This window comes from Meles meles, chromosome 13 (assembly GCF_922984935.1).
Source record: "Meles meles chromosome 13, mMelMel3.1 paternal haplotype, whole genome shotgun sequence".
Taxonomy (NCBI): Eukaryota; Metazoa; Chordata; class Mammalia; order Carnivora; family Mustelidae; genus Meles; species Meles meles.
In genome coordinates this window covers 51704457-51730206 of record NC_060078.1, presented here as the reverse complement: position 1 = coordinate 51730206, position 25750 = coordinate 51704457, and the positions used below count along the sequence as shown (strand labels likewise).

The 25750-nt window shown below is 42.8% G+C and overlaps 2 protein-coding genes across 4 annotated transcripts in view; one reads left to right on the top strand and one right to left on the bottom strand.

The window, feature by feature from the left end:
* Window positions 1–5544: 5544 nt before the first annotated feature.
* ANKRD1 (ankyrin repeat domain 1) lies at window positions 5545–13740 on the top strand. The gene is made up of 9 exons (XM_046027526.1): window positions 5545–5599; window positions 6240–6419; window positions 7313–7450; window positions 7579–7686; window positions 8908–9006; window positions 10402–10500; window positions 10706–10804; window positions 10941–11039; window positions 13608–13740. Exons 1-9 carry the CDS (start codon window positions 5552–5554, stop codon window positions 13716–13718), a joined length of 981 nt encoding a protein of 326 aa, XP_045883482.1. The 5' UTR covers window positions 5545–5551; the 3' UTR covers window positions 13719–13740.
* A 3385-nt stretch (window positions 13741–17125) lies between these two features.
* RPP30 (ribonuclease P/MRP subunit p30) overlaps window positions 17126–25750 on the bottom strand; it is a 31152-nt gene continuing 22527 nt past the window's right edge. The window contains exons 10-11 of one of the 3 annotated variants that reach the window (XM_046028037.1): window positions 25534–25613; window positions 17126–17223 (exon numbers count right to left, since the gene is read on the bottom strand). In XM_046028037.1, coding sequence (XP_045883993.1) covers window positions 17150–17223; window positions 25534–25613 — 154 coding nt within the window. In that variant the 3' untranslated portion in view covers window positions 17126–17149. Of the gene's footprint in view, window positions 17224–20687; window positions 21785–25533; window positions 25614–25750 lie in introns of those variants that run through there. The other 2 variants (XM_046028038.1, XM_046028036.1) reach the window with 2 other exon arrangements.

The following is a 25750-nucleotide window of genomic DNA, read 5'->3' as shown; positions in this document are numbered from 1 at the left end:
AATGCCTGACAGAGAGTAAGGCCAAATATTGAATATCTAAAGTGTGTGTGTGTGTGTGTGTGTGTGTGTGTGTGTGTGTGTGTGTGTATTTTCCATAATCATCGTAAAGGCAGAATCTTTAACAACCAAAATTCAGAAACTGGGGTAAGGATAGCTTGACTGCCTCCTCTACCTTCAAGATTATATGTACATTTATTTGTATACAGAGTCACTTAAATCTAGATCCTGTGTTGGGATCTCAAAGTTGGGTGGAAATTAGAATCAGCTGGAGAATTTTTTTTAAACGCCAATACCTGGAACTTACAGCAAAGGTTCAGATTTCGTTTACCTAGGGTGACGCTGGAGTATTAGCATCTTTTAAACGCTTCACAGCCAATTCGAAGATGCACCCAGCCTTGAGAACGGCTGCCCTGGGAAAGGTTAATTCTCGTCCGACCTGACCTAACTGGGCACGGTACACTTGTGGTTACTTAGGGTTTATAAGAAGTCTGTCAGCTGTGCACGTTCTGGAAGAGGCTACCACAAGCCCTTTAACCATCTTTAACTCTTACTAGTACTAAAGCATTCTGTTAATTAGCATTAACAATATTACGGATTATTTGTCACTGAAAGGAGGATTCAAGATATGTGGTGTGGCTAGAAAAGCATATAACTATACTGCCAGGTGTTAACTTAAATATTAAGCCCTACTGTGTGTCAGACATTTTGTTATGCCTGTTGGAGTTCTAGGTCTATAGTGAGTACAAGGACTTCGTCAGATCTCGTGTTGGGCCATAGATGGAATGTTCTGTCACCTGGTTAGACCAGAAACTTAGCTAAAATTTGCTACTAAGATGTGGTTTCATTGGCCTCAACTGAACCTTTTATGCTGTTTGTTGTATGAGGGCCTAAGATGGGGCGGTTTCATTGAGTTTATAGAAGAGCCCGTGTGGCTGTGTGTGCCTATTGGCTGACATGGGTTCATATGTGTGGCAAAATTCGGGTTGAGACAGGTAATTTACAAGGCACCTGCCATAAGCTGTGGAGGTAAGACCTACCCTCTCACCTACCTCTCCCTCTGAGGGCCACTAATACCTGCAAAAAGAAAGCTTGTGCCCCATTGCTTACAGGCACTGTGCATGTGCTTTGATTCCAGAGCCCTGGGCAGGAAAGGACTTTAGTCTTACCGTGTCTCTTGAGAGATGAAGGCAGATACCACTGTCCTGCTCAAATATGTCCCCAGTGTGTTCAGCTTTTCAAACACAGGTTATTCCATTCCCTGTTGGTGGGGGTGGGGAAACAACCTTGAACCTTCTTTGCATTTTATGACCTGCCTTTGGCATTTTCAAGTGTGTAAACTGAGCCATGGCTTGGCCATAAGGCTACTTGCATTCCTAGTCAGGCAGAGTCAGCCTCTTCTCTGAGCCAAGGGAGGTGAGTAGCTGCTGGCTCCGGGAAGGCTATGAAGAGGGATGGCAAAATGAGCAATTATAAGTACAACCGTGGAACAAGGTGTCTTCTGAGTCAGAATCTGGATACGGTCCTTGGAGTCATTCCTTTTAGTATGGAGGTGGGTGTTCTAAGGACACAGAGTGTTAATAACAATAAAATGTTATGTGCTATAAGAAGTCTTTGATTGGGGGCGCCTGGGTGGCTCAGCAGGTTAAAGCCTCTGCCTTCAGATCAGGTCATGATCCCAGGGTCCTAGGATCGAGCCCCGCATCGGGCTCTCTGCTTGGCGAGGAGCCTGCTTCCTCCTCCTCTCTCTCTCTCTCTCTCTCTGCCTGCCTCTCTGCCTGCTTGTGGTCTCTATCTGTCAAATAAATGAATCTTTAAAAAAAAAAAAAGAAGTCTTTGATTGGAGCAAATAAAGGGGCCTGTTTTGAAAAACAGCCTAAACATCCACAGATGGGAGAGTGGGTAAATAAGCAATAGTCTGTCCACACGTGGAAATCCATGCAGTTGATTAAAATAATGAAATAGATTGGTCTGCGCTGGTAGAAGACGAGTGCTCAGACACATTATCAGGTGAAAAAAATCAAGTATCAAATCAACACTTGGTAAGATTGCAAATAAGCAACATTCTGGGTCTTTTTACTTTTTAACAATGACATGCACAGATTCCTTACGTACTTAAGAAAATATAATAAGAGAAATATCTTAGTAGAAGTACAGTGAAGTACAAGGTCCCCAAATTTGGAAAGATGAGATTGCCCTTGGAGCGGAGCTGCCGCACCATTCCCGGGGTGGGGTCTGGGCACGTCTTTGGAACTTGGGGTGACAACAGCGAGTGCCGTGGGCTCTGTTCCTCTGCCTCTCGCTCTCTCCAGCTGGAAACAGGGTGTTGATTCTGGTCCCACCGAAATGCAGAAATGCTGTGGAAACTGGGTGAAAGGCTCATGAGGTAACTCCAATAAAACCCAGGAACCGTTTCCCTGCTCCCTCTGTCCACAGATGGCTGACGTGGGGTAAAGAATGGTAGAACCACTGAGAAGCTTTTTTCTCTGAACTCATCTCGGTAATGCAGGGTTGTGCCTAGTGTGAGAGTAAGATCCAGCCAAATATATACGTTTCAGAACTTCCCCCATGAGGTGCTTTTACAGGAGGGAAGTTTTTAAAACAAAACAAAACAAAACAAACAAACAAACAAAAAAAAAAACAAGAGACAGAACTTGCCTCTAGTTGAGAAGTTCTGTTTTCAATTTTGGTAAGAATGATTCGAAAATATAATTTTGTCTTATGTGTTGTCAGGGAGCCAAATGCACCTAGAATCGCTTTTTGAAGCACAGATCCTGTCCTATGTTATCATGCCTACTGGCCCAACACGGGGACAGTGGCGCGGAGAGGCCCAGCAGGGATTTTGCTGACCTGACAATCATGGCTGACCTGCCTGGTTCGCTCCTTTTCTCTCAGTTCAGCCCATTCCATCAACTGTCCTCCACTCTCACCTTCTGCAAAATTCCCTTCAAGACTTCCTGGAGGGGTCCCTGGGGGGCTCGGTCAGTCAGGGGGCTGACTTTTGATTTTGACTCAGGTCTTGATTTGGGGGTCGTGAGATCAAGCTGGATATAGAGTCTGCTTGAGATTTTGAGATTCTCTATCTTTCTTTCCCTTTGACCCTTCCCCCCACTCCTCTCTCTCAATGTCTCAAAAAAAAAAAAAAAAAAAAAAAAAAAGACTTTCTGGAGCCTCCCGTACAGAATTGGTCAGGTTTGAGAGGAAAAAACTCAGGGAATAGTGGAAGATTAAAGCTTGATGTGCAGTCTTCTACCCACTTCTGCTTGCACTGTTTGAGGTGATCTAAGCAATGAGCGCCTTTTATCAGTTTTGGTTGGGCCCTGCCCTTGAAAATCCCCTCTGTGCTCTGTGAGCTTCGGCTTCCTTTGGATGGAATGGAAACTCTTCAACCGAGTATCCATCAACCTGCTGTGTATCTGCAGCAAGTTACTCCCTGTTTCTGGGCCACAACCCCCTGTGTAAAATGAAAGCATGTGGGTCTTGCTTGAACTTTCAGGGCACCGACGGTGGTGGGATTCCATAATCAAGTCCCTTAACCTGTGACCCTTCCCCAAAGATGTCTCCTAACACTATCCTCAATTTGGGTCAAGCCTGGAACAAAAAGCCCTGAGAAATGGTAGGAAAAGCTAAAATGGCCATTTCTCACTTGGATGGAAAAACCAAGGAAGACATAAGAGTTGTGTCTGCCTCAAAGAAAACACCAGGAGATTTGCTTTAAGTAAAACCCCTTTTAGGAAAGAACAGTAGGAGACCAGAAGATAAAGGGGTTATTAGGAGGGTTCTTCTCTACCAGTGTAGGCAGTCAATGTCTCATTCTGACGGTTCCAGAAGATGTCCAGGAGCTGATCGGTGTGAGGGGAGAAGAGGATGGCAGCCAAGTTGGTGGGGCAGAGTAGTCTTGAGGGGTTACAGATACATAAATTCAACATAACATCCTAACAGTCCCCTCCATAAATACTCCCTCTCATTCTCCCCTTTGTTTCTTGTATTGAAAAAACTAAGGTTATAAATGGCTTTGAAGGTACAATCCTAGTCTCTTCCTGAACCGTAAAAAGACCTAAATATTGGAGCTCCTGGGTGGCTCAGTGGGTTAAGACTCTGCCTTTGGCTCAGGTCATGGTCTTGGGGTCCTGGGATCAAGCCCCACACCGGGCTCTCTGCTCAGCAGGGAGCCTGCTTCTCCCTCTCTCTCTGCCTGCTTCTCTACTTGTGATCTCTCTGTCAAATAAATAAAATCTTTAAAAAAAAAAAAAAAGGCCTAAATATTTTTAGATAATTTAACACCTCAGAATGAGAAACCAAAAACTGGGGTAGTCTTTACCCCTCCCCAGAGCAAAGTCCTCTGCCCCTCTAGCAATGTATCTCAAACCTCGATGCACCAGAATTTTGTGGGTGCTTTGAAAAATACAGATTCCTAGGACCCACCATAAATGGATTCAGAATGCCCCGGAGTGGGCCCAGGAGATCTGCATTTTTTTTTTAAAGATTTTATTTATTTATTTGACAGACAGAGATTTCAAGTAGGCAGAGAGGCAGGCAGAGAGAGAGAGAGGAGGAAGCAGGCTCCCTGCTGAGCAGAAAACCCAATGCGGGGCTCGATCCCAGGACCCTGGGATCATGACCTGAGCCGAAGGCAGAGGCTTTAACCCACTGAGCCACCCAGGCGCCCCGAGATCTGCATTTTTGACAAGCTCGCACAGCTGAGTGTTTTATTGATAGCCTCTGAGAACCTTGGCTCTATGACCCAATCAACACCATGCCATTTCTAAATAACTGATCTCCTCTAATCTTGGTGGGGACCATTTGCATCAAAGAGGCCTCTGTAAGTATGTCCTTTTAGATGACAGGAAGCGTGTCATGTGCTAATTATGGCCAGTGACACCATAAAATAAAAGTGCATTACTGAATGCTTTCAGTTTCTTGTAACGATGGTAAGGTGGCATGTCATGGGGCCTTTTTAGCCCTAGACATCACTCCAGAGAATTCCAAACCGATATAGACAAGGGTCATTAGGACCCGGATCCTTTCCTCTCAGACCGTTTACCGATAGGAATAGGATGTCCTGAAGCAACACTTCCCCCAAGTGAAGTGTTGATAAGTCTGGTTATCAGCAAGATATTACTGGCAGTGTGCTATGCAGGGTATTTACATTTTCTTGATAGGGTTAGTCATATGAAAGCTGGCAAAGAAGGAAAAGGAGCAGCCTGTGGTGTGGTATCAACAGACAGCTGTCCCCTGGCTTCTCGATAAATAGGATGACTTGCATTGCTGAGCGGTGTGGTCACCGCCCAAGGAATGGCCCTCTCACATTTCTTCCTGATTCACACATTCAGGGGGGTTACTTGGCAGCCCCTCCCTCCTCTGCTTCCCAGACACTGAGTCTGGAATGAAAATTCACCTGCCTCTGAGTTGGCCGCGGGTGGGGGCGGGGGTGTTACTTGGGTTCCCAGGTTGGGAGATGACCTCACCCGGCCCTCGCTATATAAGGCGACCGGTGTGGAGGGGCTCCGCAGGGCTGACTCGAGGCACTCGTTCCACAGCAGCAAACACGCAGATGAACCAACCTCAGGCTGACATGATGGTGATGAAAGTGGAAGATTTGGTACGTAAGACACATTGTTGTCTCGCCATGAAAACCGGTTTGGTCTTGGTTTTTATATGAAGCCCGAAATGTCCTTCTTTAGGCATAATGCACAGGTACCCTGATGTCGTCCACAGAACAGGGTTGGCCTAAGTGATGAAATAAGTGAAATTGGGAAAACAAATCTGGCCGTCATGAATGTTCTCTGTATTTCCTATTTATTATCTTCTCCTTTGGTTTTCTTACTACAGCGTGGATTCACAGGTCGTTATGAGGATGCTTAGGGAAAAAGTTCTATGGCAAGAATAGATGTCTGGAAACTTCCACAACTCAAGGCCAAGAGTCAGTCAAAAGTACCTGAAATGGAAGAATTTTAAATAATCATGGAAGGGTTGTAGTTTTCTTAGGTGAAGTGTGATTAGGTGGATTAAAAGTGCATTTAAACGTATCAGCCTAAACTCAGCCTTGCTTTATCAAGAGAGTCGACCCATCGTCTGATGGCCTTCTGGTCTCCTGCAGCAGCAGTGTGTCCCAGCCTGGGATCTGAGAGCACAGCACATGGAGGTGGCTGTCGTCAGGGAGGGAGGACCAGCATTGTCTCTGGAGAATGATCCCAGGACAGGCCCTGCTACTTCTGACTTACAAGTTCCTTTCCTCCCAGGTCACAGGGAAGAAGAATGGCAATGGGGAGACTGGGGAGTTCCTACCTGAGGATTTCAGAGATGGGCAGTATGAAGCTGCTGTTACTTTAGAGAAGCAAGAGGACCTGAAGACACTTCCAGCCCACTCCCTGAGTCTGGCAGAGCAACAGTGGAAAATTGAGAAAGAGCGAGAGGCGGAGGTAAGGACCTTTCTTGGAATCCATTAGTGCGGGAAACCAGGGATGGGGTAAGAGAAGGAGATGCCAGGCAGGAAGGAGAAAAGAGAGGAAACAAAATAAATGCAACCATTCCAAAGGTGTTTCTTTGCCAAATTCAAACCCATAAAGAGACAACTTCTATAGGCCAGGTTGTAGGAACTAATTCTGTAGCAAGACAATGACTTCTGGATTCTGAATCAATGATTGAAGGTTCTAGGACTACGTTCTGATTTAAAGACTTGGAAAGAGAAACATGACCAGTGAATTTCTGATGTCATACAGTGTCTAGTTAATCCAAGGCAAGAGAGACTTTTTCTCAATCACATGGCTTTGGCTGTGTTCATTATCTGTGCTGACAAACTCCGCGGTGCTGTGTGAATTTTCATTCCTTACTAATTGCAGATAAAACATGCCTTAGTTAGCAGTAGTCCCAGGAAAGCCTGCTTCATGAGCCCTGCTCTGTAGGCTGCCTGAAAGAGACTGGCATTGATATTTCAGAACTTATCCCTTGTTGGATTCTTTTGAGTTAAATAAAAAAAATTCGGCAGAAATCCAGGGTTTGTTTATGGAAATGATGACTCGATCCTCAGTTACAGACTATATCCTAACTCCAATGAGTCAAAGGCTGATGCTACAGGCAAGGGAAGTGAAGACGAAAATGTAGGCACCCAAAATTCTTGAATAAGAAGTCACTAAGTCAACGTCAACGATTAGTTTTAAAGGTTGTTGTTGTTTTTTTTTTCTTTTTTTTTTTTTTTTTTTTTACTGTTTTGCTCCAGCTGTTTCCCCCACACTTATCACAGACCTTGCAGATTTTGTTTAGACGCAACCAGAATGCTGGTCACCATGTGTTGAAATACAGATTTCTTTTTTAGCTCAAGAAGAAAAAACTAGAACAAAGATCAAAGCTTGAAAATTTAGAAGACCTTGAAGTCATCATTCAGCTTAAGAAAAGGAAAAAATACAAGAAGACTAAAGTCCCAGCTATAAAGGAACCTGAACCTGAAATCATTGTAAGGACGGTTTGCTTTGGTAGTATTATATGTCTGGCGTTAGGTTGCTGGGGAATAAATATCTGTGGAGGGTTTGATCGGATGTCGGAAAGCTCACGGTAACTCCCGTGCTCTGCTCTTGGCTTTAGACGGAACCTGTGGATGTGCCGAGGTTCCTGAAGGCTGCCCTGGAGAATAAACTGCCAGTAGTAGAAAAATTCTTGTCGGACAAGAACAATCCAGATGTCTGTGATGAGGTAAGACTTCTACAAAGCGCTGCAAAATCCAGCTCATTCATTTTGTGCTGCTTCTGCTTAACTTCTGCCTTGCTAACACGGTGCCAACAAGCACTCCACCTGGAACAGTCTCTCCAGCTGTTGTCCCAGATGCCACTAGCATATTAGGAGAGTGCAGCAGTCCAGAACAAAGAGGCTGGATTCGTGCTGAGAATTGCAGCATTTTTTGCACTCCCATATTCTTCTGACTGACTTTTTAGTTTGTCTTTAGCTTTTTATGTTCTTGGGGTAGACTTTTAATAAGGCAGGACCAACAAGTCTCTTTTAGACAGACACACAATCGCATCATCCTTTAAAAGAAAAAAAAAAAGATTTTATTTATTAGAGACAGAGAGAGTGAGGGTAAGCACAAGCAGGGGGAGGGGCTGAGCAGGGAGTCTGATGCAGGGTTCGATCCCAGGACCCCGGGATCATGACCCGAGCTGAAAGGAGATGCTTAACCGACTGAGCCACCCAGATGCCCCAATAGCATCATCCTTGATTGGACCTAAACACATCACCACTACTCAGGGACTCTGTGACTTGAGTTCAAGTGCTGGCTCTACCACTATGTGACTATTTGATTTTAGCAGCTACTTTGCATTTCCTAGACCTCTGTTTCCTTGTCTGTAAATAGAGGGCACTGGAATGAACAATGCCAACAGTTGTTCTAGGCCAAATAGTCAATCCATTAATATGAAGCCTTTTTACCAGAAACACTAATCCTTTTTGTATCCTTTCCCCGCTGAACTGAATGGAGAATCATTTCTGAAGTTGAACTAAAAATGAGTCCCCCATTTTCTTAAAAAAGAATTGAATACTTTTTGATATTCAACCCAGCAACGGTCCCAGATGGGAGAAAACCTTCTGGTCTGCATGGCAAATTTTACACAAACAATGAAGGCACAAAATTCAAGAAAGGGAAATGTCAGCGTTGAGGTAGTTGTGAGCTTGAAGTTCACATCCCTCCATGTAGACCACTGAGCACTTAGAAATGTACCTGCAGGAAACTCAAGCCTCAGTTGCAGGATCACTCTTCTAGTTCTGAAATTTTAGTGAATTTGACATTTCTAATTCAAAAAGTAGTACTCGAGTTTCTGTCAGTGAGGATGTAGGAGTCCTCAGCTTCCTACCTCTTAGAAAGGATTTCTGCTCATTTTTATATGCATCACTATCTCTCTTTTTAAATCTCTCTTCTGACAGTATAAACGGACGGCTCTTCACAGAGCATGCTTAGAAGGACATTTGGCAATTGTGGAGAAGTTAATGGAAGCTGGAGCTCAGATCGAATTCCGTGATATGGTAAATATATTTCTTTGTTTGGAAATGAGCCAAAATAAGGAATCCATATGAAGCTTGAGAAAACCTACGATGAAAAATGGGGCTGATTGGATTGAAAATTGATCTGAGAAAACCAGGCAAAAGCTCATTTCTCCATACAAAGGGAAGTTGGGAGACAGGGCTAGGTCATGTGGAAAGTATTTTCCATACATACTGAAGAGGAGATGAGTGTTCCAGGGAAAAGAAGGAAGTGAAAGCCACTGCATGCAATTCAATATCCCCATCAGAGAGTTGGGTCAGTATCAAGTCAGTAGCATTACTGAGAACTAATATAGTCAGCACTTGCCTCTCCGTGTCCCTTTCCTTCCATTATACACAGCAGTCTGCTCGTGGCCCCTTGGCAGCCAGTGATGTGTTGGAATTCTCTAGCTGTACACCTTGTATGATAGATGCCATCAGTGAGATCAGGGGCTAAACTGCATATGGAATGAACTGCATCCATGGAAAGTAGCTGCTATTCAGACCTCAATAATTCAACTACTGTGAGTTCTACAAAGATCAGCATACAGCATATTTTATGGACTGAAGATTGAGCTGGGAAAATGCTTTATTTATTTAAATGCAGCTCAATTTGACTTTATAGTGAAGTGGAAGAGGGATATTAAAAAAAGTCCAAAGAATTTGAACAAAATTGAACCCTGAAGACAAACACACAGGAAAGCAATAAAAAAAAAAAAAGTTTGCATGAAAAGACACTAACATTCACGAATGCATGATTTGGAAGGCCAGGAACATGTCAGAGAGGGGAAGAGGGCATCTCTCAAGAGTCAAGGCAGTGTGCGATGACCTTGAGTGGGGACACTTGAAGGACACTGGTTGTGTTGGCATAAACGACAGCACAGAACCAACAAGAGATGAGGAAAAAAGCACAGGGACACAGAAAGAGGTGGCAGATCCAGATTAAAATCTCTTGGAAGGGACTGCTTTTATTCTGCCAGAATTTTAAAATGCATTTCTCTAGAACTTCTGAGTATATCTGGCAAAAGTGGCTAAAAGTTCCAGGCAGATGTGGGTTTGGATATCTATTCTGATACTTACTAGCTGTTTTTCCTTGGGCAAGAAACTTGACTATTTTGGAGACTTGTCTTTCTTATCTGCCAAACGAGCGTGGTCACACTTACCTCATAACGTTGCTGGGAGGACCAGTCCATCGAAAGTGCACAGCACCTTGTCGGGATGCCGAAATTCTCAATAAACTGTAGTTCTCAGTCATTGTAGTCATAGTCCGGAGGGGGACAGCCCATTGCTACCATGGATGCTCTAGCCAGTCTGGTGTTTCCGGGTCTCAGAAACCAAGTATTAACTCCTCAGACCAGCTCTTTACATTAACTCATGTCCTTTTACCTTCTGGTATAGCTTGAATCTACAGCCCTCCACTGGGCAAGCCGTGGAGGAAACCTTGATGTCTTAAAATTGCTACTGAATAAAGGAGCAAAAATCAGTGCTCGGGATAAGGTATTTATTTCCTCCCTCCCCCACTCCTGGGTCCCTCTCCCCTCCCAGCTCCTCTCCCAAAGCCATCTCACCATTTGGGTCAGCGGGAAGCTTTTGCTGTGTGGGGCACCGTAGTGGCCACTTGTCCCCCTCGCACATGCCTGGGGGTCTGGGACAGTCTCTCTCCTTGAGTCCCGCAAATCAGTCGCATTCTTCAATTTCCCAGTTGCTCAGCACAGCGCTGCACGTAGCTGTGAGAACCGGCCACTACGAGTGCGCGGAGCATCTCATCGCCTGTGAGGCGGACCTCAACGCCAAAGACCGAGTGAGTCCCTGGGCAAAGTTCCACCTCCAGCAGCTCCAGCCTCACTTATCTGGAATCACTCCCCAAGCCCCCGCTCTTGTGGGACCCACTTCCTGGCCTTAGGCCCCACTTTAGCCTGTGGTCTCTGCTTCTCTAGGAAGGAGATACCCCTCTGCATGACGCCGTGAGGCTGAACCGTTATAAAATGATCCGACTCCTGATTATGTATGGGGCCGACCTCAACATCAAGAATTGTGTAAGTACCCAAAACAAGCAGCCCCGCTTATGGGCTTTCTGATGCACGAAAGCATATCTGCTCTACTTGAAAACGATCTCATAGTGGTAGGATTTCAGGTTTGGGGGCGGTCTTGTGATGCTTTAAATGCCCCTGTCTATTCCCCTAATGACATTGCTAGTCCTTGGCAAGGACTCGGGTCACCTGGTCAGAGATGAGTAGAGCCATCGTGACACAATCACAATGTCCAGCAATTCCTTGAAGATTTCCTCTTGAAAATATGAGACGGTCAAATCGCTCACCTTCACAAACCAAAGCACAGTCTTCCCTGGACACCCGTGGCTGAGCAAGGCCTGGGGTTGTCAGGAATAAAGATGGGCACCATTCCTGAAAGGATTGAATTCCATAGCAGTCAATGGGGCCAAGAGCCAATGAACTGGAATTAATCAATATCGAATCTGAGTAATTCTGAATAGTCCTCCCCTCCTTACAATAGCAGGACATGCTACCACTTTCTTCCAGGGTTAGCCATGCTTTTGCCTTTATTTTTTGAGATAATTTCTATCCATTCTCCACTGTGGTTTATCTGCATATCCCTCAAAATAATTTCCTATATTTAGGGCCTGAAAATGCTCATATAAGTCCCTTCTACAAGTACGTGTTAATTTAGCTTCATCTGCAAGCCAGGGAAGAGAGCCAACTTTTCCTCATGGTCCCAATTCCCAGACAAACATCATCTAATATAAGCTTTAAAAATATCACTGGGAGGAATGGATATAAATTACCAAAGAAATAATTTGAAAGATTTGGTAGAGAATCACTTTACAAAGAAGGAAAACCCCAGTAATCTTCTATTGTGAATAATTTCTTCCCCTTATTGTGTTACTATGAGACTGAGAGGAATATTTTATCATAAAAAAAACCCCTCAAAACTGTCTTGGTGTTAGGAACAAAGGATAGATGCAATAAACAGAGGCTGCTTGGATGGGAAAGTGTTAATAGTAGGATCCCCTCGTACTTCTTATTGGGATTAGTCTTATCTAATAATTTAAATAAATTAGCGGGGAAAAAAGTAGATTTAATGAAATCTCCAAAACTGCAGAAACTATGACAATTATTTTTAGGCAGTAAGACATTACCAGCCCAGAGAACTAGCCTACAGATTTGGGGAAACTGTGTAAGTAGCCAGAAAATCAGGAGATAAACTCTAATAGAGAGGATGTGAAGGAATTCATGGAAGAATAGCCCAAAATATATCAGTGGGGCTCATGGCTTTGAATTATCAGTTAGAGCACAACATAAGGGTCCTAGAAATATTAATGTCATTGATCCAATGGCTGGATATTCCCCCAAAAGACCACTAAGCCACTGGACACCATCCTGAGGGGGACTGGAAACAACACACAGTACATTATTCTGTTGTCCAAAGCTCTGTCACCATGTGTACCGATGAGTGTTTCTCAAGGAACATGCTACAGAGGTGGGGAGTTCCAAAATGAAGGTTACGGGGCCACTAGTTCAAATAAGCACAGGGGCCAGGCAGATCACCTAAATTACATAAATATTGGCTGCAGGGCGTCTGTGCACGTAACTTTTAAAGGTGGTGGCTCTTCCCCACCCCGGTCCATTGTTGCTCTGTGAAGCCCTAGGTATCGTGCTGGCCAACTCTTCTGATTTTTTCAGAGAGTTCACAGATTCAGTTGGGAAATCTCCTAATTTCCGACTATTGCCAATTAATTCCAACTTTTAAGAAATCTGAGTTCTGTCTGGGCCCAAACAAAAGAGGTCTCTAGACTGATTTGCATCTTAAAGTTGCCAGTTCACAGTCTCTGAGTTAAAGAGACTTCCAAAAGAACAGGGGTGGGAAATTTTAAGACGTCTCATATTTAAAGACAAGAATTGAGAGGTGACATGGTATGTATTTTTGTAAATGTCTGGAGACCTACGCATAAGCGGAAAAGCATTTTGGTTTCAAAAATTATTTACATGTTGTTGATGTCCCCTCCAAGAAAATGAAATTTCCCAGGAGATCCCAGTGTGAAAACCAGCCCTCTTGGAGCAGTAATAGTTCTGCACAGCACCTGAGGACTTTGCCAAGGTGCCCAAACAGCTCGTTTATCATCATGTTTTATCAGAAATCGTTTTCCAAATCGAAAGGAACTTGTTCTTGACCACTTTCTCCCCAGGCCACTTCTACAGGATACTGGATATATAGAGAGGCATTTTTTGAATTTCAAAGTGTCTTGGAATGCTCTTCCCATTTACTGTCTAGGAACTAGGGATTGATTTTTTTTTTTTTTTAAACCAATACCTGGGGCAGTCCCACAGGGCGGGGAAAAAAAAAACAACAAAACCCCAAAACATTGCTCATCTGAAATGCCATAAAGCATTCCTGTGAGAAACACTGAAGGGCTGATTTGAATATAAACTGCAAATCACTCATAGTGGAAGCATAAACAGTTCAACAACATAGACCCACTCATTACCTCATTAAACACACATACACACACACACACACACACAGAGGATGTATAGAACTTTTAGATGCCTTCCATCTGAAAGTCAAATTTCCTCCTGCATTTTGATTAGGCTGGGAAGACCCCAATGGATCTGGTCCTGCACTGGCAGAATGGAACCAAAGCGATATTTGACAGCCTGAAGGAGAACTCCTACAAAACCTCTCGCATAGCCTCCTTCTGAGGGAAATGGTGCCGCTCGCATCCCGTTGTTCTTCACCAGCATTTTGAAGGCAAGGCCCCAAGGAAGAGCAACTAGTCCTAACACCCAGCTCCTAGCCACCTGTTGTAAAGCTGCACCCAGTGAAGGTTGGAGAAAGCACAGACATATAGTTAGGGGAATTTCCCTTAGTGAATCTCACTCTATTTATTTTAATTTATTTCCATTTATTTATTTATTTATATACTGTGATGCCACTGGAAATTCTGATCCTTCACGATGACCCACTTGGTGAGCAAACCTTCATTTGTATATAACACATATCAACTCCCTGTAGATTCGCTGTTAAACCATGTTAACGAGCGGTGCTGCTCGTGCCCACTCATGTGCACCTCGCTGGTGGACGATATTTCAAGGTGTTTTTTAAAGGACAAGGGTGATTATTACAGCCTTCTTTCCTCCTGAATTTTTAATGCTGAAGTTTGGGGCAGTGGGAGGCGTGTAGAGACAGGAGAAGAAACTGTAGAATGAGAGGGATTCTGTGAGGAGGACGGTAAAGCCAAGCCGTCGGACGCCCGGGCCTGGTATTCCTTACCAAGTCACACGTTGTACCAAGGTGAAGAGAATGTCGTGAGTGTACGTGGCGTGTTCGTGGCGGGTGCAGGCCACTGGGCCATGATGAAGTGAATTTGTTGAAAAAAGATGAAAGTGACCGCAAAGTGTAAATGTGTAAATGTATATTATGTTGTATGTCTATTTTATATTCATAATAAAAGCAAATTCTAAACCTCTTTCTAAGTGCTCCTATAAGTATGGTGGGAAAGAACCATGTGAAAAAGGTCATTTAGATGGAGTTTTTGTCTTCCAAGTTTCGGGGATTGGAAATGTCCTGTAAAATAGTACCTCTCACAGTATTGACCGTGTATGCAGACCACCTGAGGATCTTGCTAAAAGGCAGTTTCTGATCCCTCCCATTCGTTGCAGGGGTGCGGGGGTGGGGGGAGGCGAACTCTGCATTTCTGAGAAGCTCCCTGAGGATGCAGAGGTGGTGGTACACTAGAAGCACACATTGAGCAGCAAGGCTGGGAAAACTGTCACCAAGATAGAGTTCAAGTTCTTTTGGCCCCAGTGGTGGGGAGAAAGAGACCCCTGGTGGGCGGTATGATACTGCACTTTAAACAAGTGATCTTTGACATTCCCATCAGAGCTAATTGGAGGCTTAATGATTATTGTGGACACCAGCTGTGTGTCAGAGGCTGCCCACGAGAAAATACACCTGGTTAATGATTTCTGACCTCCAAGGGGAGCCATTTTGTTGCCAGGTGCTAGGCCAGCTGCTAAGACCTAAGACCTGATGAGAAAGCCAGATTGTCCCTGCCCTGCTTTTCTGGAACGGATGAATATTAAATAATGTCCAAAATAAATACATAGTAATGATCTGTGGTAAGTCCAATGAAAGGAAAAAAAACAAGAGTGCTGTGAGTCTCAGACGCAAAAGCACACTCATTTGAAGGGGAGGGGCAAGGTGGGGAATTCTACAAAGACTTCACTGAGGTGCTGATTTCACTCAGGTGCTGACTGAGGGCAGTCTGAAGGATGAGCTGGAGTTATTCCAGGCAGCAGACAGGCCACCGGAAAGGGCACGATCATGGGGAAAGTCTGGCACTTTAGGAAATGTATGAAGGTCAATATAAAACAGTAGCACTGGGCTCCCTCCCTCCAAAACTCTCACCGGATGGAAGAACACACACAGCCTCTTCGCTATGCCTCTAACACTGAGAGTGTGCGCAGGCATGGTCCCTAAGCAGAAGGTGTTCTAGTCAGCTGCTCCCGGACACCTAAGTTGTGAGGATGGTTTGAGATATCTTTGAGCCTTTTGTATCTAGTCTCCTAACCTCCCAAGGGCATCAGGACTTCAGTCCCTCCATTGTCTCCCTCCTGCTAGGGTCCTGGCTCTAACCAGTCATGTCCTTAAGGCTGGGGTCCTCCCACTTCTTCCTCTTAAAGCACCCACGACACAAGTCACATTTTTTGGCTGGTATTGGTGTCTCCCACAGCATAACTTGGCAGGTTATTATGTGACCAAGGTCTCTCTTTATGATGCCTTCCTCGAACCCCCCTCCCCGCAACAGCTGGGAGGGTACAGAAGACACTTTTGAGTCACCACATGAGATTTCCACCAACACAAAGGTAGAGGGCGAAGGTACCCCATGAAAGACAACATGGGGTAAGTCCCATTTGAACAAGGCCAACTCCGCCAGCTCTGCTAATGGAGAAGATAAACACTTCAGGCAAAGCTTTCACCTGTCTCACAGGTGGTCAACTTTAAAGCTTTTTGTCTTGCCACCTGAGCCAACTCTTTGCCCACAATCTGTCTCTCATCTTGGCTCTTCCTCAGTGAAGAGAACGTCCCATTGACCAACAGATGCCTGGTAGTTTTTCTCGCTTCTCTTTTTCTCACTCCTTTATCCCAATCAACCTCCAAGTCTTCTTACCAAGTATCCTCCCTAAGTGGCTCTGCAGTCTGTCCACTTCTTCCATCCCAGGGGCCACTGCCCTAGCTCAGATGGCCACAGTGTCCTCCTGTTACTCAAATGGTCCTTGCCTGGCTCCCGGCCTCAGGCTCTTTTCCTGCCAGTCTGTTAAGTTACAGTTATTTTTAAAAATTTTTAAATTAACATATAGTGTTATTACAGAGTGATTTTTCTAAACTGCAAATCTGGTCAAGCCATTCACCTCTTTAAAATTCTTCAGTGGCGGGGCACCTGGGTGGCTCAGTGGGTTAAAGCCTCTGCCTTCGGCTCAGGTCATGATCCCAGAGTCCTAGAATCGAGCCCCGCATCAGGCTCTCTGCTCAGTGGGGAACCTTCTTCCTCCTATCTCTCTCTGCCTGCCTCTCTGCCTACTTGTGATCTCTGTCAAATAAATAAATAAAATCTTTAAAAATAAATAAAAATAAAAAAATTCTTCAATGGCTTCCTGTTGCCCTCAGAATGAAATGAAAACTCCTTAACATTTTTCAAAAATCCTTGAAATCTGACTGCCTTTAACTCTCTATTCTCATCTATTTCTCATCACTCTCTTCACTAAACTCTGAATTTCAACTCTGTGGACTTTTCAGTTCCTTAAGAAATCCAGGTATTCTTATGTTTCAGTTTATAATGGACCGTTTAGTCCTATTATTGGTCGTTTGGGTTGTTTCTATTTTCCCATTATTCTAGACATTGTTGCAGTGAATATCCTTATCCACTACCCTTCATACCTAACCAGCTATTTCTGAAGAAACACACTCATAGAAGACTCTGTAAGGTTAGTATCAAATTAATCCCCTTCCATTATGTTATTGATTTTTCCCCAAATTATGAGAATTCTCATCTTACAAATCTTTTCCAATCTGATCAGCAAAAGATACATTTGTGGTGAATTTTCCTAATTACTGAAAAAGTTCACCATCTTTATTTATGGAGCATTTTTTGGATCCGTCTTTGTTGCCCAGTTTCTATTATGTCAGGTTCCTTGGAAGCAGCACCTGAAATGAGGATTCTTGTGTTAGTGATTTATTTTTAAAAGATTTTATTTATTTGACAGAGAGAGAGAGAGATCACAAGTAAGCAGAGTGGCAGGCGGGGGGGTGGGGTGGGGAGCAGGCTCCCCACCGAGCAGAGAGCCCGATGTGGGGCTTGATCCCAGGACCCTGAGATCATGACCTGAGCCGAAGGCAGAGGCTTAAGCCACTGAGCCACCCAGGTGCCCCATGTTAGTGATTTATTGAGCGCGCTCTATAAGGCGATGAGGAAAACAGGACAGGGCAGAAGAAACAGGCAAATGTGCTTTCAGGAAGAGTCTCTCCTCAGCCTTATCCCAGCTCAGGAGCATCAATCATGCTGCGGAGGCCAGAAGGCTGGGTGATAATGTCCTGCATCAGGCACAAACCATGGGCAGAACTGGTGGGGGTTGGGGGGGTGGGAAGGTAAAGCTTCCCAGGCCTCTTTGAATAAGGTGAGTTCCATGAGCCCAGGGCAGTGCTCTGGGGAGAGTGAAGAGAAACCACAAGTGCTCAAATTTGAATCAACTGGAGAACGGTACACAAGCAGGCTCCACGTCCAGTGTGGAGCCTGACGCAGGGCTCAAGCTCACCACCTTGAGATCATGACCTGAGCCAAAATCAAGAGTGGAATGCCCAACTGACTGAGCCACACTCAAATTGCGTATGTTTTTAAAAAACAATTTTTGTAAAGCTTTTACTTCGGATGCTAAACTCCTCTGCTCTATACGGTGCCTCATAAATCTACTTTCTTAGTTGTACTTTTCTAACAGAACATTATTTTTATAGAGGCAAATTAATTTTCATGTTTTCTGGCTTTGATGACACTTAGGTTTTTTCCAACCCAAGGTTATTTTAGACAAAAAAATGTACCTACCTTTTCTTTAGTATTTTACAAACTTAAAAATTTAATTCTTTAATCCACTTGAATTGAGTGTGGTTGTACATTGGGTAGAAGATAAGGACTAGACTTATTTTTTTCCCTAAATGATAGAACAATAGCTAATGCTTAGTAAATACGTTCTGTAGGACTGGTCCTTCTTTGAGCCTCCTACAAATACGAATCTGCTTAACCCTTGCAGTAGTGCCATCGGTAGGGAAAAAAGAAGAAAGCAAGTCAAAGTGTGATTATGAAATTTGCGCAAGGTCACAGGTACTGAGTACTAACAGGTTCAGATTTTAATATGCAGAGTCTTTAGTCTTTACACTTACTTTGTTTGCTGTACTGTCTTTCCTGCATAGCAATTATCAGTTATCAATTATTATTATAATAATAACCAATTATTCCAACACCACTGAATTGAGAAATCCACAACTTCTTGTAAATGGAGTTGTTCTGGACTCCCAAGTTTTTCACTCATCTATATAAATTTCTGCACCAGTTACAGTTTTAGTTACCAGAGTCCTGTTGTATTCTGTAATACTGGGTGTACAAGTCCCTTCCACTGGTGGTTTTTTTTTTTCCCCTTGAAGACTGCATTTATTTATTTGAGAGAGCGGGGGTGGGGGGCATGAATAGGGAGGAGGGGCAGAGGGAGAGGGAGAAGCAGACTCCCCATTGCGCAGAGAGTCCAGATGGGGGCTCGATCCCAGGACCCTGGGATCATAATCTGAGCCAAAGGCAGATGCTTAACTGACTGAGCCACTCAGGTTCCCCCCTCCCATTATTTTTCTATGAATTTTTGTAGGTATTCTATTTATTCTTTCAAATCCAAACATATATACAAGGAAACCAACATATGTGGATGGTTTTAAATTTTGTTAAATTTATAATTTGGGGGAAAATTTGATGAACAATGTCTCATCCAAAACAAAACAACAACAAAAAAAACCCCAAAACCCAGAGCGTCTTCCAGTCGTCTTTAATTTCCCTATTAAAGCGTTTTCATCATAGAGGACCTATGTGTTTAATTTATATCTTTGGAATAGTACCATCTTTTAAAATGACATTTTATAGCAACTTACTATTAACCAAACAACCAAACGACTACCTTTTGTTTCTTTAGCTTGTAACTGACCACCCTGCCTAACTTTTCCTTAAGGTATTGACATTTTGTTGCATGAAGTCAGTAATGCATCATGTTCTAACAAAGATAAATATTAGAAGGAAACCTACCTGCCACTCTCCACTGAGGACCAGCCATCATGCCCACCTATTCTGAACAGGATAAGCGTCTGTTCATAAACTGAAAGAAGGCACATCTGCAAATATGTAGCAAAGGTACATAAACGAAGGAGCACCTGTATTTCTAAGCTTTACCCAGTTGCTTCTTTTTTGAAGAGGCCAGACTCATCTGCAATAACTTTACTTCCTAATGTAACAGAAGCCCTCGCTATTATATCCACTGCAAGTGAGGCAAATACACACGTAATATAACCAGTTGATTGACATAATAGACCAAGATGGAACCTCAAAAAAAAGATGACCATATGCCCCCTTAAATATTTTGAGTTTAAAATCTATATATGCACACTCCTGTGCCGATCTGTAAAGATCACATCTGTTCTTGGGATTATGGACCCTCTGTTGGGACACCTATGGTTGTCTTTGATTGAGTTCCTGTCTCTTTAAAGAAGAAAGACAACTTAAGACTTGAGTGAAGCAATCCAAGTGTGGAATTTTCACTGGATCCCCCAAATCTTAGTTTAGTTGTCCTGTTCACACCTATTGTGACAGGTTTTTTTTTTTTTTAAATGGCTCATCTTTTCAAGTCTTTCAAAAGCATAAACTTGGATTTCCTGGGAATTCCTTTTTTGTGCTTCATAGTGCAACAGTTTTCATAATATTTAGTTAATATATATATAACTTTATCATGCTAACCACAATGGCATCAACAGACTGGTGAATAAACATACATTAACCATTGGTGAATCCAAGTGGGGTGAGGGCAGAATCAAGCCGGCCCTTGAGGGAGTGGTGGACTCCTGTGTGGGCTCGGCAGCGACGGTGGCATCAGCATCATTTTATGGAGGGAATGGAGTTGGCTAATCCACCAAATTGCTCAAGTGGAAGTCAGATAAGAATGCTTTTAGAGCCACCATGTTCAATACATACAGTATATAAACATATGTGTGTGTGTATGTGATATATTCTATTTGTAAACATTTGCCATGGGTTTTTATCATTTTTAAGATCAGGATTGGATTTTAAGTTTTATCAAATGTCTTATCCATTAAAATGATTCTGATTTCTCTAATTTGATTGATAAATAAATACGATAAAGTACAGTACATTAAAAAGAACTGAAATATCCTTACATTTCTAGGATAAATCTCAATTATCAGGCATACTGTTTTAATGGTCTCACTTTACCAATATTTTACCTAAGCATCTGTATCCACAAGTGAGACTGATATACAGCTCTTTTAAAAAATTATCTTTTCTCTCTCAGAATGGTATCCTTTTTCTCACTGAAATGATTCTTCATATCAACATAACATGAATACAGATATTTGCAAAAAAGGCCACTTCCATTTATTTTAATATTCTGCTACTTAAAAAAAAATCATTTCCAAAGTTGGTTGAGTACAATGGTTTGATATTTTTAATACTGCTATTAGGAAAATCAGTATTAGTTTTTCAGGGACTTCCAACTCAAAAGAGGGAATTCTTTTTTTTTTTTTTAATTTTTTAAAGATTTTATTTATTTATTTGACAGACAGAGATCACAGGTAGGCAGAGAGGCAGCCAGAGAGGAAGGGAAGCAGGCTCCCCGCTGAGCAGAGAGCCCGATGCGGGGCTCAATCCCAGGACCCTGGGATCATGACCTGAGCCGAAAGCAGAGGCTTTAACCCACTGAGCCACCCAGGTACCCCAAAAGAGGGAATTCTATTTCAAGAATATCATGGAGGTAAGCAGCAAAAGAAGAGGCCACATGTAATTTTAGATGCACTTTCTCTCTCCTTCCACAAAATTTATAACAATTCCTTTCAGAAAGAACTTTGACTTGATGAATACAAAGAGAGAGGTTTACAACAAAAATAAATCACCTAAAGGCTAATCCCTTGGTATGCCTTAATAGGCCTCAAAATAACCCCCTTTTGAACAGTAAGATTAAAAAATAATAAGCCATGTATATCCAGTAAAGCAGCAAAGCATGGATTTTTAAAAGAAGAAACATTTTAAAGAGTCTCCCGAAATATGGAAACATCTTATTCAATTATACCTGCTCTTTTATTACTTAACACAAAAAAATAAATAAACTCATCTCTGATTTTTCTCTTAAAAGTATATCTAAATTCATTAAGTGGGCAGTCTTTTTTTTACTGCTTCACTAGGTTTTGTTACTTTAACGGCTTGAATATAGAATTGTTTTTATAGATTACTGATTTCTAGTTCCAAATGAAAACAGTAAATCATAAAGGTTTTATTTCTATTGCAGCTAATGGACTACCAAAAGGAAGAAGGGAGTGTTGACAGAGACTGGGGATTCTTTTCAGCTCTCACACTTGGCTTTCTTGCAAGCTGGAAGAGAATCATCATCTGCTTCTGATGGTCGAGGTTTCTTCACTGTGGAAATAATTCCAAAAGCAGTTTTTCTAGTTTCTATAAAACAAACAGGGAAACCATAGGCCTTAAGTTAAGACCTGATTTAAAAAGATGTGGTTTAACAAGCATCACCATGTTACTTTGACTTAACAACATTAGTAAATGATAAAGCCAGAATAACTGCTATGGATACTGATGTCATTCACTGTTAGTACCTTGTCTTCCCCAATGGATACAAATACCAGTATAGTATTTACATCTAATTCATTCTAAGGGGATTACTCAAGGGTAAAACTGCAGGACAGGTTCTCTCCAATGGTCTGTCTATGGTACCTTAGGCAGCCAGGGCCCAAGTCCCAGACTTTGGTGCAGCAGATGTTTTAAGTACAGTGGAAAGGCACATGAATCAAGACAGCCTGGTCAACAGTCAACTGTGTTCCTCCCGTGGTGATAACATGTGTTTACTTCATTTTACAGCGTGTACCGTATCTGGGTCCCTCACTAGGTCATCTATGTGCCTCTGAAGAATCAGTTGTATTGCATTAACACCCAGCAATGCCTGGTTATCTAACAGGTGTTCAATAAATACCTGTTGAGTGAATGAAACACACATTTATTGATCTCTCATATACTTGGTGACAATGGATAAAGAAAGGGAATTGTGAGATGTTAGGTCAGGCTGGCAGCAGAGTTCAACTTAAATCTATCCAATTTCAGCTAAAAATGTACTACTGGGCCATGCCCTGTGTCATCTATAAAGGGTACTGAGATGCCTACCACAGAGATAAAAAGAACGTGAGGGGCAAATGTAATGGGAATGGAGGCACCCGTAAGAAGAAACTCTTCCTGGATGAATTAGGAAGGTATCATAACAGAAGTAACACTAGGAATACAGAAAAAGAAAAAGATGGGATTCCTTTGCAAAGGCATGCGGGAAAAGGTAAGAAGAACCTAGTATGTTTAGGGGACAATATGCTGGTGTGAAGGAGGAATGTGAAAAATTTAGGGGGAAATGGGGCTTGATGGGTAAGCTTAAGGCCATAACACCATGAAAAGATCCAAATTTAGTCCTTACGAAATAAGGACTAGGGAGGAGAAAGAAGGAGAGATCCGCTGGCTACACAGAAGACAGAATCAAAAGAACTTCGATGAACATAAATTCAGTTAAGATTTCTTGTTTCAAGTAATAAAAGTCAAGTCAATTCTAGAGTTACATAATCATGACCTTCTCACTTCTCAGGATTAATTTACCAAGTCCTGAATCTTTGCCAATTATTTAAAGCGTTCTAATTTGTAAAAGGGACAAACTTCTCTCAAGGTCATTAAAATGCCAACTTCCTCTGTCCCTTCTCTACAGCCTCCTCAGAATTTCTATTCACTGGTTTCTGGAACCCTGGACGGCCCACCTAATCCTGATTCCCTATAGAGAGCCTTCCAGTGTTGAATGGCAGCGACTACATGTCCTAAGTCTTCCGTTTCCAGGTATCCATTCCAGCACTGCTTTCAACCATTTCATGATAAGGTTTCCAGACCCTCTAAGAACCTAGCAAGCGTCTTCTGGTAGTGCTCCAGAAGTACTGCTATCCTTCTGAAATGGGGCACTTGGGATGATACACACGCCAGTTGGGACTTCATCAACGCAGAGGGTAATAATAGTGAGACTCTGAATCCCCTTGCTTCAGATTCCTTTATTTCTTCTAGTGTAACCTGAGGCTGAATTCACAATCTTAGGAACCCACCACACTGCCGTCTAATATTGATCCCAATGTCAACTAAAAGCAGGGTAACTGTAATGTATCCTCCAGATGTGCTATTAATTCTGCAGGGACAGCAGCCATAAAACAGGACTTTCACACAGTGGGAGGGTAATGCTACCTAAAGTCCGTAAGGCCTCCTTTAGTTTAGCTTCATAAAAGCCTAGCTTTATATACATACCCTCTGCTGAACAGCTGAGTTTTTTTAAGTCAAGTGCAGAATTTCATATTTTTCCCATTATATTTTCTTATTAGCTTCCTTTTCATATTTTAGTCTATTTCGGAACACCAATTGTTATCCAAAATCTTGATGATTCCTTATGTTCATTTAAAACAGACAAAAATAATGGCAGAACAACCAAAGCACAAACCCACTATTTCTTAATTTCAAGACAATCTTGATAACGTCCTAATGAATCTGGCCATTCCCAGAGCTTATGTGATCGGGTCTAGCCTACATAATACAATTATCTCAAACTAAAAATGTTGAAAACAGAAGCAAAATCATCTAATTACGGTAAGTCAATACAGGAATCAGTTCTCCCAAGTGGGGATCAGATCATTAAAATCTAGACACAACACACAAGGCCTCAATAATTCACCTATTCATATGCCAAATAACCTAGTCTACATGTAGCCCTATTCTGAAGTTTAAATTTATCTAGGTGATATCAAGCGAACTGCTTCGTGACCACTACTACTAGTGCTAAAAATCGCAGAGAGAACAAAGATAAAACAGCAGATCAAAAGTATAAATATCTTTTTTTTTAAAAGGGAAGGAAGAGAGACAATATGTTTTGAAGAGTTTATTTACTTGAGAGTGCACGTGTGTGCAGGAAGGGGAGAGGGAGAGGGACGAAATGACTCTTTACTGAGCAGAACACCTAACGTGGGGCTCGATTCCACAACCCTGGGATTAAGACCTGAGCCAAAATCAAGAGTTGGGACACTTAACTGACTGAGCCACCCAGGCGCCTCTAAATTTTTTCCTTTTTAAAAAACCTCATCTTCGGGGTGCCTGGGTGGCTCAGCGGGTTAAGCCTCTGCCTTCAGCTCAGGTCAGGATCTCAGGGTCCTGGGATCAAGCCCTGCATCGGGCTCTCTGCTCAGTGGGGAGCCTGCTTCCCCCCTCTCTGCCTACCTGTGATCTCTGTCAAATTAATAAATAAAATCTTTATAAAAAAACAAAAACAAAACAAAACCCTCATCTTCATTCTCTAAAGTCTTGGCATAGCAAATACTTCTGGTTTAATTTTTATTATCTAGTGAATATGAAGTTCAGTGGCTTCAAGTAGTAGATTTATGTAAATGAATTGTGAGTAAAAGATATACAGTCTGCACGTAGTTAAGCATGAAAACAAGAAAAAAGAGAAAAAGGATCATGAATTGTAATAAATATGAAAAGACACTATTTGAGTTTTTTAGTTGGGTTTTTAAAATGTATTTGCTTTTCTGTGTTCCTAATAAATGGTTTAACATCAATTTTTTCACATTTCAGTTCTTGCAAACAATGACTTCAGCAGGGGAAGCATGCCTCTCTGGAGAGGAGGGAGGAGGAAGGTAGACAGGCCCGGACATGTGGAGCTTGGAAGACACATTCAGTACTCAGTTTTGTAACACAGACCACGTTCGGTCCACAGAGTACACAAAGTCAAGTCTGAAGCAAAGGGTGAGAAGCATTGGTGGGTAAAGTTAAAACAGGCTGAGCAAAGATGAGCCTAAAGGAGGTTTGCAGAGCAGGAGAGTAAAAGTAAATAGGCTCCATCGTCTGATTAAAAAAGACTGGCTTGGGGTGCCTGGGTGGCTCAGTGGGTTAGGCCTCTGCCTTCAGCTCAGGTCATGATCTCAGGGTCCTGGGATCAAGCCCCGCATCGGGCTCTCTGCTTAGCAAGGAGCCTGCTTCCCACCCCCGCTCCCCGCCCCTGCCTGCCTCTCTGCCTACTTGTGATCTCTCTCTGTCAAATAAATAAAAATATTTAAAAAATTAAAAAAATTAAAAAAGACTGACTCCTAACAGGAGCATTTGGTGTTTTATTGGAAGAACTTGCTCACCTCCGTGCAGAAGCACCGCTCGGCAGTTGGTGGACACGGCGGCCTTGGCGTCACTTTCCGACAGCCCAAACAGTAGTCCTCTGGTGGGGCCATTAAAGCTTTCAACCCAGCGTTAGCAACAGGGGACTAACAGAAACCCAACTGCCAACCCCAGCTCCCCTGGCCACACCAAGAGGGACTTCCACTCTCCAGCAGTTCTAGCCTGAATGCAACAGGC

Excerpts from the sequence above, each read along its gene's own strand:
- ANKRD1 (XM_046027526.1), top strand. The coding sequence starts at position 5,552 with ATGAACCAACCTCAGGCTGACATGATGGTGATGAAAGTGGAAGATTTG. Across the intron at positions 7,687-8,907 it reads ATCCAGATGTCTGTGATGAG|TATAAACGGACGGCTCTTCA; the intron begins GTAAGACTTCTA and ends CTCTTCTGACAG. Across the intron at positions 10,501-10,705 it reads AAATCAGTGCTCGGGATAAG|TTGCTCAGCACAGCGCTGCA; the intron begins GTATTTATTTCC and ends TCAATTTCCCAG.